Source organism: Aspergillus bombycis (genome assembly GCF_001792695.1).
Source record: "Aspergillus bombycis strain NRRL26010 chromosome Unknown contig00127, whole genome shotgun sequence".
NCBI lineage: Eukaryota > Fungi > Ascomycota > Eurotiomycetes > Eurotiales > Aspergillaceae > Aspergillus > Aspergillus bombycis.
In genome coordinates this window covers 18,917-32,082 of record NW_019170129.1, presented here as the reverse complement: position 1 = coordinate 32,082, position 13,166 = coordinate 18,917, and the positions used below count along the sequence as shown (strand labels likewise).

Below are 13,166 nucleotides of genomic sequence, written 5' to 3'. Positions count from 1 at the left end.
CAGCCGTGGGCCATGATCGTGGTATGCTGATCTCGTTCAATCTGTAAGTGATTTCACGTCGAAATTGCAGAGACAGGAATTGAGGGGGAAAATTCCCACTGTTCAGGATGCCCCTTGGCTGCTGGAGCAGCCTACGTGCGAGTCACTGCCACCAATATTATATACTTGTCTATAGATCTTTTGTTCGCATTACCATACTATAGTCAGTTATTGACTACTATGCATTATCTTGGATAGCCCACCCATAGACACTGTCATTCAAGAAGTCTTCCGTCCAGAACCATTCGTCGATATTGAAGTTCAAGTCCAGGTTCTCTTCAACAGTTTCCACACCCCCCTCCACCAACCCTCCCTTCAGACCCTCGACAGGCGCCGGAGAGTTCATAGCTGTTATTGCCGGCGTCAGGAGCCCACTCCCCACATCCAGCATATCCAATCCATGACTTTGAGAAGATTGAACTGTTGAACTATCCATCTCGCCCTGCCTGATCTCCCTCTCGAACTCCATAATGTACGCCCCAACCGTAACCCCCATCGTCTTCTTAAATACTCGACAAAGATAACTCGGCGTAACGCCAACCTCCTGCGCCAGCTCCTTCAAGCCCTGCTTCATCGCCACCTCATCCTTCTTTATCCGCAAAAGCGTGATAACTCTGGCGACAACCTCCTCCTTCCCCCCGAGAAAACTGACATTATCCGGCTTGCACCTCTTGCACGGCCGGAAGCCATCACGGCGGGCTTGGTCTGCTGTGTCGTAGAACACCACATTGGCTCTTCGAGCTATGCGCGCAGCACAGGTGGGGCGACAGTAGATCTTTGTGGATTTGACGCCGTACAGAAAGGATGAGTGGGATGAAGGGGCGCGGTGCGTAATGGCAAGCCAACGGGAATGGGAAGTTTGGAATAAATCGGGAGTGGTACAGGGAGATTGTGTTTCCATGTTGAGATGGCTGGCAATCAGAGTTGGGCAGAGAGGAAAGTCGGAGTGACGTTGCGAAGTATATAAAAGTGAGCGGGTCGGAGCCTTAGTGCCGAGGGGATATAAACCAGCGCTATACCGGATCGAGTTATAGGGCTACCGTAGGGGCGTGATTCTGTCATTCTCAATGCCAGGGGTTGGGTCTAGAATTTGGTCTAATAGTCTATTCGTATAACAGTTCTCACTAATACTCTACTCTACTCTACCACTTGATCCTCCAATCCCACCCTTTTACTTTGATCCTGACCCAGAGAAAACACAGCGAAGCCGCCACATAGCTGAGTCCCGCGAAAAGTGCGGTGCCCCAGTATTTTTCTTTCCCGGTAGCCTCCACCGCATTCAGAAGGCTCCCTGCGATAGGGATACTTGCCAACACCCCAAAGGACACTACCGTGAAGCAGCTCGCGTAGTATCGGCCATAGTCGTGTGTTTCGCAAAGCTGGCCGAGACAGATCGGGGTCAGACTAGTGTTTGAACCGCTACAGAGCCCGAATAGTATTATAAAGGCAATCAGGAGTGCCGGGCTATCTAGATCCGATAGGACGATATCTGGTAGCCAAAAGCACAGAACGGAGACTGTGCAGAGGAACAACGAGACAATCATGGTATTGTACCGGCCGAATCGATCAGCCAAGTCCCCCGCCACATACCGCCCAACACACGAAGAAGCATTGAGGATGGCGAGCAGCTGATATGCGAACGCCGCTGATCCCGTCAAGGCCTCTTCTTGAGGCAGGTGCTGTCGATCGATGTAGTAGCTGGGCGTGTACGTGATAGGTATGAAGTAGGCCAGATCTGTCAAGACCAGTCCCGCAGTCGTGACTGCCATGACGCCTGTGCCGTCCATGAAGATTCGAGGGTCTGGCAATGTATCCCGCCACGTGGTTTCTGCTCCGTTGCGCGGTGGAACCCTGCTTCGGCAGAATGTTACGCTGATAGTGCAAAGCGCGAGCAGTACAAATGCGAGAATACGAATCGACCATCCCCAGCCGACTTGAGGGAGGAGTGCTTGTATCATCAGAGGAAAGACAACACCGCCGAAACTGGCCCCGATAAATGCTATGCCGCTGGCAAGACCGCGGCGTTCCATGAACCAATGAGCAACGCATCCTATTGATGGGGTGAGGAGAAGGGATGAACCGATGCCCGTTAGGATGGAGAATGACAAAAAGATCTGGTAGTATTCTATACCACTATTAGCAAGGAAACAGGGCCTTGTGATGTTCACGAGAATGCATGTTCAGGAGAGCGTTTCGAGAACGGATACTGGATGGAGAATTGTATGGAATCTGATCATACCTGTACAAACGCTGAGCGCGAAAATACCGATGAGCGTGCAAACTGTCCCTGCAATGATCAGAGGACGTGGACCCATTACATCAAAGGTCGGTCCAACTTGCACCCCACAGACCCAGTTCACGAAGGCGTAGCCTGAGAATATCCAGCCAATAATCGATTGAGAGTATTCCGGCAAGAGTACTTTGGAGACAACGACCTCGAACACACCGGCTGTGTTGTAGATCCCTAGCGATGCGGTTAAACCACACCATGCACCCAGCACCACCAACCAGGCATCACAACCACCCTCTGGATAAGTGACCTTAGAAGGAGGATATAGATTGCTATCGGTGAGCGTCTCCTGTTTTTCATTGATTGTATGCGAAACATCCATCAGGGACGAACTGTGTTCTAAGATTGGCGCCATGGTCTCCAAATGCTTCACTTTCCAAGTCTTGCAATTTTCTCGGAGTGAAGAAAGTGAGGAGATGTTAACAAGTAGAGTAGTGAAAAGGTAACCAACCCAAGCACAGCAATACCAAAGCTTTTGGAGGATATATAGTCTATATAGATTGATGATAGCCAATTAAAACAACGTATTTGCAGTGTACTTAAAGTAACCAATCGTAGACAAGCTATGGAGCGATGAACTCAAAGTGGCCAATCAGAGCCAAGCCCTAACTGGGGGTATCAAGTCGAGTTCATGATTCTGGATTGCACGTTAAAACCCCCCCATTAGTACAATAGCATGGTGTATGTGCGTATGGAGGAATAAAGGACCGAACTGTACTTAATCCGTAAAACAGCGTATGTCAGTAGGCCCCGTTGAATCTGAGCCCTGAATGTTCAGCAGGATTGCTTCATGCAACATATACTTGGCTACTAGTATGCTAGGCGGAGAAATTATAATATCGCAGTGCATACTTGATGAGCAGAATCCGGGAGATCATTGAATAAGCTTCGACAAAAGTACAATGAAGGCTTCCACCACACACCCTCCATTGGTCCAACGCGTGAGCTTATCGCCAATAGAGACGTTTATTTCGTCCTTAGTCGGTGCCTTAGGATCTACTGGGTTTGGCTACATTGGATGCCTCCGGCCCTTACCATACCCTACAAGATCAATCGTGGCAGACCTCGTCGTCAATGCCGTCTGGCTCCACTATCAAATTGTGCCGGGCTTGGCATTTTGGGGATGAAATATCTTGTGTCTGTTGGCTAAATATGAATATACGATGTTCGTTGTCTTCCTAATCTAGTATTTGACCATCTAGACAGCTAGACTAAGTGACTACAGAGCATAACTTTGATCATGTGCGTAAACGTATTCGCAAAAGAATGAAATATTCATAAGCTCAGAACATTGTACAGCAAATTCTCAAATTTCTCCATGCCTTTCTCCGAACAGGATGACTCCAAATCGCCCCACTCCATATTATAAATCATAAGACGTGGTGAACGTTAGATTTTGATACTCGTGTTTGCGTATTGGTTCGATTAGACTTTTCAACGTGTTGACAGTGAAACGACAATAGCTACGGTCTATCACGGTGCCCTCTCTTTCCAACCCTAGCCGACACAGCCCACCAATACCAGCGACTTTGGGTGTTCTTTACTTCTTTTCAGGATACCTATGGAGCTCCCACTGCCACACCAGGGTCATCCAGATCCATGGCTGTTGAATCATTCTCCGTCTAATGTCAGCTGTCTTGAAAATGAAAGTGACGTAGCAAGAGAGTTGGCGAGGGAGTCTAGAGTGTCATCCCAAGCACCGCAACATCATGGCAAACCCCCAGAGCTACCCACATTATTTGCAGAAATTGTGTTTGTAGTACTCTGTTCGGTGGGACAGCTGCTCTTTGCAATCGTGCTGGCAAACACTCTCGTCAATCAGGTTACTTTGATAGATGCGTTGGGGCTTACTGGGTCAAAATCCCCATGGTTGATCGGTTCTTTCTGTCTTGCCAATGGTGTATCTGTCGTGGTATCAGGATCATTAGCAGACCTGACGAACCCCAGGTGGCTGACTGTGGGTGCCTTAGTCTGGCTCACAATCTGGAACCTGATTGGGGTGTTCTCCATTACGCCATCCCGGATGGTGTTGCACTTCGTTGTACGAGCCATGATAGGCCTTGCAGTGGGTATGATACAGTCGACTGCAGTGAGCATGTTGGGTCGCATCTATAAACCCGGTCAGAGAAAAACCATGGTCTTCTCTTCCATGGCAGCTATGATTCCGCTGGGATTCGGTGTCGGCGCGCTTCAAGGTGGTGCCTTCAGTGCCCATCTTCACTGGGTTTTCGGCTCTACAGCAATTATGTGTGCCCTCTGCGCAGTCGCTGCGTACTGGGCGGTTCCAACTCTCCCGCCATCGTCTGGCCCGGCGGCTGAAGGCAAACTGTCTATCAAGGACTTTGACTACCTTGGAGCAGCTGTTTCGGTGGGCGGATGTGGACTCCTTATCTTCGGACTAACACAGGGTGCACCCACTCACTGGACATCATATACATACGCATTAGTCATTTTAGGGGTATTTCTCATCGTTGCTTTCTACTTCGTGGAACGCTGGGTATCTCGACCACTTATCGACAACCGACTCTGGAAGACGCCGGGTATGATATGGCTGCTGATATCATATTTCCTGGGGTACGGGGCATTCAATGGCGCGTGGATGTTCTACGCAGTTCGCTTCTTTCTTACAATCCAAGAGAAGCCCCCGATCATCGCAGCTCTTTATTTCGTACCCCTTGCCATATCAGGAACAGTGGCTACAGTGGTAGTCGCCAAGACACTCCATCTTCTCCCCGGTCACTACATACTCATATGCAGTATGATTGCATTCGCTTCAGGACCAGCATTCTTCCTCCCGCAGACCTCCAATACTATGTACTGGGCACTGTCATTTCCTGGCGTTATCCTCGTAGCTTCGGGCCGGACATGTCGTTTGCAGCCGCCTCAATATTTGTAACTTCCAACGTGCCGAAGTCCTTCCAAGGTTCGGCGGGCAGCTTGCTGGTCACCATGCAGAATCTGTCCTCTGCAATTTTCACAGCCATTGGGGATACGATTGGAGAGAGTGTCGCCAAAGGAGAGGGTTACAACCTGGACCTTGAGGCACTGCGAGCTATCTGGTGGTTTAGTCTGGCAACATCTTTGCTCAGCGCTTTGATCTGTGGAGTTTTTGTCCGAATCCCCAAGGCTGAGGAGAAGGAGCATCTACAGTAAACACACTGTCATCGCGACCTAAAATACTTAGCTCAAAGACCTTCAAACATACCAGAAAAAAATCAAAAGGAAAACTGGGAGTCACTTCTTATGTCTTAGCAGACTAAGAACATATATATACTAGTGGTAAGATACGCAACGGCTATCGCAGTGCAAAGTCTCTGCAAACGTGAGTTCACTAGCCATCTAGTGTAAGAACAATCGAAGCGTAGTTGTTCTTTTATCAATCCAGGGAAAGCTGAATGAAAGTTGGTTTGGCTGAGGTCACGACTAGATAGAGGTTTGAAGTGGATGGCTTGGCATTTTGGGGAGATACATATGTCGATCAGAATATTACTTGGGGAATCTCCAACAAATTTCTGGCAATCTCTGTCCAATATTTGTAATTGCTCTACTCCGTTCTGTTCTGTTCTTCAGCAGTAAACACTGATAGATGTATATAAGTCGTAGTTAATTGAGATAGCCGTAAATGCTTTGGCTGTAAGTAATGCCCTAGCTCCTACAGTAGGCTACAGACGTTGCACATTGCTCGCCATTCAGACTGTGAATTTACGATAGTAAAGTAGGTATCTAATCTGTGCATTTATATTACGAAACAGATGAAAGCTCCTCGTGCGAAGAAACTAACCCGTATAGTCTGTCTCATGGCGCTGCAACTTCTCCGCGATAGTTCTCTTGGTCAAGGCCTCCGCACAATCGCACGGCCTTCCTGGCTACAGTACCCAGAGGACCGCGATGGCCACTCAGATGATATCGAATACATATCTAAGTTTGAAGATCTCAACGGGAATATAAAGATTGTCAATTGGTACGGGGAGGGTGATCCTGAAAACCCCCTCAACTGGTCGCCCATCAAGAAAGCATGGGTGGTCTTCGTCATTGGCTACTATAGCTTTGTTGTATACATGGCAGCACCGATATACAGCCCTGGGAAGGATGCCTTCCGGCACGAATTCGATGTGAATCCTGCCGAGTCCTCCCTAGGGCTTGCGCTCTATGTGTATGTTATTGCCCCTGGTGATCCTTCCACGTTCCGCAACTGAGTACACCACAGCTTAGGGTACGGCGCTGGACCGCTCCTCTTCAGTCCCCTGAGTGAGATCCCTCGCTTTGGTCGGAACCTCCCCTATGTGATATCCTTCATTATCTTCACGATTCTATGTATCCCTACAGCATTTGCCCCCACCGCTATCGGGTTCTATTTCCTGCGATTCCTGCAAGGTTTCTTCGGTAGCCCCTGTCTGGCTACCGGCGGCGCATCCATCAGCGATGTCTACGACCCCTATGTCCGTCCCTACGCCATGACAGGATGGGTGTACTGTATTTTCTGCGCCCCAGCAATCGGCATGCTAGTCTCGGGCTTCGCGATCCCCGTCCTCGGCTGGCGGTTCTCCATGTGGGAGATATTGATGGCCGCCGGCCCAGCCCTAATTCTCATCCTCCTCCTCCCAGAAACAAGCCCATCAGCAATCCTCTGCCGAAGAGCCCAGCGCCTCGAAGCCATAGACCAATCGACACACTACCGAACCGCATCGGAAATCACACAGTCGCACATCTCCTTCTACGACCTCGTCCGAGAATCCCTTCTCACCCCAATTAAGATCACCCTCCTGGACCCCGCCATCCTCTTCGTCAACATCTACACCTCCCTCGTCTACGCTATCTACTATACCTTCTTCGAAGCCTTCCCCCTCGTCTACATGGACATCTACCACTTCAACCTCGGTCAGATGGGCACTGCCTTCCTCGCCATCGTCATCGGCACCACCATCTCCATCGCAATCTACAACATCTACAACTACCTCATCGCCATCCCCCGGGCCCGATCTCGCGACAGCAACCCAGAGCCAGAAGAAGTCCTCACCCCTGCCTTGATCGCCTGCTTCGGGCCCTCAATCGGCCTCTTCCTCTTCGGGTGGGCTTCTCGTCCTGAGATCCACTGGGTCGTTCCGACCCTCGGTATTGTCATATACCCCGGCTGTGTGTTCGTGCTGATGCAGTCTGTATTCTTGTATATCCCCGCGTGTTATCCTGAGCATGCGGCGAGTGTGTTCGCCGCGGCAGACTTTATGAGAAGTGCGCTTGCTTGCGGGGCGGTGGTTTTCTCGCGTCCGTTATTCTTGAACTTGGGGGTGGGTGGCGGGTGCTCGCTTCTCGCTGAATTGACCGTTCTTTGTATTTTGGGGATTTATCTGTTGAGGTTTTATGGGGGTGCTTTGAGGAGGAGGTCGAGGGTTGGGGGGAAGTGGTGAGGGTCTGGTACTAGACTTGCAGACATTTGTCTCTGGTAAGATGAATGAACAATGTATAGACCTATGATCATGTTTCTAGAGCGGATTGATTCTTTATGCTGGAAAGTGTGAGACCTGAGACTGCTCTCATTGCATCGTAGAATAACGCCAGTCTATGATAGCACATAACGCCCACTTGCGTATAATTCCAAGCTATGTCCAATGATATCTATAAAAGGCCATTGGGCATTGCCGCGCATGATCCGTGCCCACAGGTGCACTACGAAAAAGGCTAGTCTCTCACAGTTCAGTCCATCAGATGTATTATCCTCACTATCATCGAGAGATGTTCTGCCCTCTTCCACGATCCGACGGACCCAGTTCAGGAGCCGCTGCTCATGTTCTGGTGCATTATCAGTTTTTTTTTTCCGGTGTCGGGGGTGGATCAGATACTGGGGTTGCGGGTGCTGAGGCACTTACCTTCCAGTGGATGCTTTTCCTGCGTTTCGCCTACAGCGTGGAGCCATTTACTCAGTAGAACTGCGAACTCTACGCCGCAGAGTGCGTGTTGGTTACTCCATACAAAGGCCTGGCTTCGAGATATGTACTCTAGGCCTAGCTTTACTGGGATGCTCAGTGCGTGGGTGGCATGGAGTAGGGCGGGAAGGAGGCGCCGACTGCGGGTGAGAGGCTTGGAGTCAAGCAAGGTGGAGGCAATCTGTCGTGGGTCTCTTGTGATTAATGCTCTACACGGCCCGAGGTCTAGCTGAAGGCGGGTGTATGCCAGTCCAAGCAACGCGGTCGATGTGAAAGGAATAGGACCGTTGGGGTTCAGGGGGTCAAGACTGGATTCGGGTGCCAGTTGCCATGTAGATGTCCAGCGTCGTAAGGCATTCCTTTTCAGTCAGCGAGTCTCAGCCAAGACCGTGGGACACGGGTGGTTCTTACTCGAATATGTCCAGCTGGTCTGACGAAATAACACCGGACAGCGATCCCTGCCTGCTGAGGAGAATGCGGTGGAGGAGTCCATGTATCATAATGATGCTAGCCGACGGAGAAGGGATTGGCTTGAGTGAACTCGGGGCCTCCTTGCCCGCTAACAGAAAGGCTAGGGCGTCTGGGAAAAGGCTCTGCTCTCGAGAAATATCTTCGCGAAATTGCCTCCAATTGCTCTCGTCGACCGCTCTCCATTCCTCGCAGGTGCAGGGGAGTCGAAGGTTGATTTCGTGGCTCAAGAGAATAGGTGGTAGGTTATATGCAATGCTTTGTAGGTTCAGGAAGGCAAACGCAAAGAGTTTGACACGGCGATCCAGCTCCAGTCGTAACCATGTCTGCCAGTCGAGTTCGTCCGAGTCTGGGATGTTCACTTCTACTAATCCGCTTTCTCTCAGCAGGCGAACGAGTGTGCTTTGAAGCCCGCAAACACCTTTGACGACCTCAGGATCTTGCTGCCAGGTTGCGTATATAGCCAAATTGAGTAGACATCTGATATCGTCCGTAATTGTCGGACTTGGGTAGTAAGGGTCGGGGTTTACTACGATCGGCGGGGGTAGTAGATCCGATTTGCATGAGGTGGCCTCCCTGTGTCGCTGCCGCTCATGAAAAATTGCTTTCGATGCGTAAAAGAGTACCCGGCCTTTACGGTGCTCATACCGATATTGAGCGCCAGATGCTGCCATCGATAAAATCAACTCTAAGGGATAGTTCTCCGGTAGAAATGATGGGCCATGCATAAAAGGGAAATGTGGATAAACCCTGTCGAAATAGGCGTTTAGAAATCGGGTTAAAGAGTCTCGAGATGGCAGTGTGAATCCAGGCAATAAATGCTGAAATGGACCGAGTGCTTCCACAAGGTGCGCCCTCTGTGCCTCTGTGATCTTCAACTGTGGCATATACACAGCTGCCTGCACCGCTGATGCCCAGGAGTAAAAAGCCAACTGTTAGTGTCGGCGATCTTGCTGGAAGGGTTAAAGAGGTATCTTACCCGCTGGATTCAATGGAATCGGCAGCAAGGTGGGTGACTGTGCCCGGTGAGCGCTCTCGCTTTGCTCCTCGTCGTAGTCTGGCCTTGGATTTTGGGAGACACGAGCGTGGTAGTGGTTCGTATGGGCCGCGTTGGATAGCGGTGCATGCTCTAGTGGGATACTCCTGAGATCAATGAGACTCTCCGAATCAAGAGCCAGGCCCATATTGTCGATGAAGCTAGTGAAGTCCTCCAAAGGGTCATAGAAATTGTGTGGGTCGGGAAATGTGATATCTATCAACGTTTTAGCAGCCGGTCTCTGGACTGACGGTAACTGAGGACTCACCTGGTTCTTGAGTAATGGAAAGCACTGCATCGCCTGAGCTAGTTCCAGCAAGCAGCGGGTTTGCTGTTACCTCCACACCTGGTTCCCTCGGTGATGAATTATACCCCGGCAGGTGGTTTCCGTTCGAGGCTACATGAGAGCTCGTCTCCACTGTAGTACCTAAGCTAGGAGTGGATGGTGAGATAAAAGATGCTGCCGTATTTGGGGTCCCAACATGTGAGGGGCGATTCCTTGAGGGAGAGATAGTGTCGGAAGGCAGCTCGCTAGCTCGTGAGCTCACTTCTATACGCGAGGGTGTCGGATTCTGATCGCCACCATGGGCAATTCGTTGGTGACGCTTCAGAAGGTCTTTCCTGGCAAATGTCTGTCCACAGGGACATATAAACGGCTTTTCATTTGTATCTTTGAAAAGTCAGGCTTTATAGTTCTCATGGCCTCCAGCGACTGGATGATACTCTGTAGACTTACGGAGTCTCACATGACGTTGGAGATGCTCCAGACGTCGAAAGTCACGCTGGCAGTATGTACAAGTAAAAGACTTTCCAGCCACAGTACTAGATTGACGACCCACATTGGAGATTCGAGAAGGTGGCATTGTTTGCTATCATGCGAGGATTTTTTGTCTGTCGGCGGAACTTCTCCAACGCTTTGAAGATTGTTGGAGATGATATGCACGTGACGTGATGTCATCATGCTCAGGTTAGGGCTTGAGATGGACACGGGTGGTTCATTAGTGATGGCTCCAATTAGTACGTAGTTATATGAATTGATGCGACTACGATTTCAGATGTAAGGTGCGTATCTGGCAGGAAGCCGAGTCCGAGTCCGAGGCTCTCGGCTGTATCAAATATGTTGGGAAGTCCGCTTGGGCCACAACCTCACTCTTTATACCTGAAGAACAACATACACGGCAAGCAATTTCACGATCCATTCATCTGGGTCAGGACTAGGATAGTACGCTGTCAATGGATCTCATGTTTACATGTTCTCAAAAGCAACAGCCTCGGCCTAGTTTGACCAGGGAGTACCGCATCCCTAGTTCGAGATGAACATGCCACGCCCTCTGTCCGTTCCAAAGTCCTTTGGATATAGCCACTGATGCCTTCGTCTGTCCTTTATCATCAAGTAACCTTTGGCGATCCAGGTTGTGCCACCGCCTGTCCCGTCCTGGGGCGTTGCAATACCCATCCCAAACCGCTTTGAAAACGTCCTCCGAGTCATCTACATCATCTACAATATCGCACCATACATTGTAGTTATGCACGCCGATCAAAATCGCCGTATGTTTTCTCCTGTCACTGTTGTCGCCGGTGTTGCTGCCTCTAGAATCGTCACGGAAGAGAAGCACGCCAGCATGTCCGCTACGCCAGGACGTCAATTCAAGGGTTTTCTCGTGCGCTGTCCAGCTCACCTGGGGGTGGGAAGAGCTGCTCAGGCTTTCGGGAGGGGGACGGTGAATCACAAAGGTATATCGGGACTCCGGCCTCATCCACTCGGTTATATCGAATCTTGATGGGTTGCTTTCTGTGATGTAGATCGTTTTGTCTCTGAAGCTGGACGTGTCCTGGTCTTCGTAGGTCTCGTGAAGGTTAGTTCGGACAAATGTGTCGTCTCCAGCCCCGCGGGGCTTTTCCAGGCGGATCACGAATGGCTTGGTATCACGCCCGCAGCTCAGAGCCGCCATACCAGATCTTGACGAGTCATCAAGGAGGAGACGCAGAGTGATATGTAGACCTTTGTTGGTCATACTGTACGGCAGCGAGTCGCGCAACCTCTGTATGCCCTTCGACCGTCTGAAATCATGAGGTGATCTGGCCAGAAGCCCGCTCCGGCTATGAGGATCGTCTCTGGTCCATGCAAAGATGGACTGGTCGTCCGACACCTTGAGGATCTCCCTCTGCAGCCGCTCAAATGCCCTCTCGCCTTCCCCATACAACATCGGCATGCTAACCCCGAACAGCCCCATCAAACAATACGCCTCGTCTTCCACTCGCGCCGTTGTTCGATTAGCAGCCCATGACATACGTTCGGCCACGCTAACCTCGCCTGCACGGTTCATTAAAAGAACCTCTGCTGGGATCCCAGTAATCTGGGTGATGACCAGATGGAGGCTAGCCTTGGTTCCGATCTCCTCCCAATGCTTGTTGAAGAATACAACAGACAGTGGCGCTAGCAACTCTTGCAATGTCCATCCTCGCTGAAACCAGACACTCTTCCGAAATTGAGATCCATCCTTAAATGGGTCATCATCGCGGTCTACATCTGCCAGGTAAGCATAGCAGACCTGTGCATTGCGATACCAGTGGAACATGGAATTCAATGCTTCTGAGAGTTCTCCGGGATTGGACTTATTGATACAGCAGGTATCAACCCAGACATGCTGCAACCTGACGTTGCTGGCGAGCTTACAGCAGTTTGTTATCTTGTCGTATCCGGGCTTCTTGGTCATCTCATCGTCGTGAACTTTCTGGTTGATCTGATCGAAGGTGATTTCATCTTCCTCGAGGCCCATCGATGGGATAGAATGGCGTATTCAGGGACGTTTTGAACCTTGGGAGGTACGAGTCTTTTTTCCTTTGTGTCTAACAGTCTGATCATTGTGGATGATGTAGGGACCTCGACTTTGGCAGTCTTTGGGGCGTGTGAGGTGGGGGTTGTAAAGAAATGAACAGCGTGTGTAGCAGATATAGGAGCAAGGACAGGAACAGAATCCAGGACCACACCCAGCTGCCCCAAGATGCTATAAGTAATCGTCTGTCGTCCCTCAGCTGAAGCAAAACTCAACAAGGATCCACTGTCAGCTCCCCCACTCTGGATGGCGATCCCACATACATCGTGCAGGTAGGCTCCACTCTTCGCTGTGCCTTTTAGTGGAAACACGTAATACTGAATTGGTAACTAATTGGGAGTATCAGTCTATCGTATTTCCTTCCAGGCGATAGGCTACTACTAGTATGGTTCATTGCCGAGAAGACCTAACATATCGTTCGTTGTGTGTCGGGTTTCGGTTCGATCGACATGGCGTTCCTCAAGCAACCGCCAAACAGTATAGACTGAGTCGTTTTGTGGAAAGCGTATTACGGTGTCTAACTCATGTCCATTCATGGTTCCTAGCCCGCTCGCTTATTCCGTGCTACTTTGTGA

General features: G+C 50.3%; 6 protein-coding genes across 6 annotated transcripts; 2 read left to right on the top strand and 4 right to left on the bottom strand.

The window, feature by feature from the left end:
* Positions 1 to 217: 217 nt before the first annotated feature.
* ABOM_010008 (uncharacterized protein) lies at positions 218 to 940 on the bottom strand (the record flags this gene model as incomplete). Its single annotated transcript, XM_022537136.1, has 1 exon — positions 218 to 940. One exon carries the CDS (start codon positions 938 to 940, stop codon positions 218 to 220), a length of 723 nt encoding a protein of 240 aa, XP_022384610.1.
* Positions 941 to 1,181: 241 nt separating this feature from the next.
* On the bottom strand, positions 1,182 to 2,684 carry ABOM_010007 (MCT family MFS transporter; the record flags this gene model as incomplete). The annotated part of the gene is made up of 2 exons (XM_022537135.1): positions 1,182 to 2,164; positions 2,279 to 2,684. The coding sequence occupies 2 exons, from the start codon at positions 2,682 to 2,684 to the stop codon at positions 1,182 to 1,184; spliced, it is 1,389 nt and encodes a 462-aa protein (XP_022384613.1).
* Positions 2,685 to 3,890: 1,206 nt separating this feature from the next.
* On the top strand, positions 3,891 to 5,482 carry ABOM_010006 (uncharacterized protein; the record flags this gene model as incomplete). Its single annotated transcript, XM_022537134.1, has 2 exons — positions 3,891 to 5,033; positions 5,087 to 5,482. The coding sequence occupies 2 exons, from the start codon at positions 3,891 to 3,893 to the stop codon at positions 5,480 to 5,482; spliced, it is 1,539 nt and encodes a 512-aa protein (XP_022384612.1).
* Positions 5,483 to 6,126: 644 nt separating this feature from the next.
* ABOM_010005 (MFS transporter) lies at positions 6,127 to 7,734 on the top strand (the record flags this gene model as incomplete). The annotated part of the gene is made up of 2 exons (XM_022537133.1): positions 6,127 to 6,482; positions 6,537 to 7,734. The coding sequence occupies 2 exons, from the start codon at positions 6,127 to 6,129 to the stop codon at positions 7,732 to 7,734; spliced, it is 1,554 nt and encodes a 517-aa protein (XP_022384615.1).
* Positions 7,735 to 7,886: 152 nt separating this feature from the next.
* ABOM_010004 (C2H2-type zinc finger protein) lies at positions 7,887 to 10,617 on the bottom strand (the record flags this gene model as incomplete). The annotated part of the gene is made up of 6 exons (XM_022537132.1): positions 7,887 to 8,116; positions 8,194 to 8,609; positions 8,662 to 9,625; positions 9,698 to 9,970; positions 10,023 to 10,424; positions 10,491 to 10,617. The coding sequence occupies 6 exons, from the start codon at positions 10,615 to 10,617 to the stop codon at positions 7,887 to 7,889; spliced, it is 2,412 nt and encodes an 803-aa protein (XP_022384614.1).
* Positions 10,618 to 11,000: 383 nt separating this feature from the next.
* Positions 11,001 to 12,534, bottom strand: ABOM_010003 (uncharacterized protein; the record flags this gene model as incomplete). The annotated part of the gene is made up of 2 exons (XM_022537131.1): positions 11,001 to 11,030; positions 11,272 to 12,534. 2 exons carry the CDS (start codon positions 12,532 to 12,534, stop codon positions 11,001 to 11,003), a joined length of 1,293 nt encoding a protein of 430 aa, XP_022384619.1.
* Between the last annotated feature and the right edge of the window lie 632 nt (positions 12,535 to 13,166).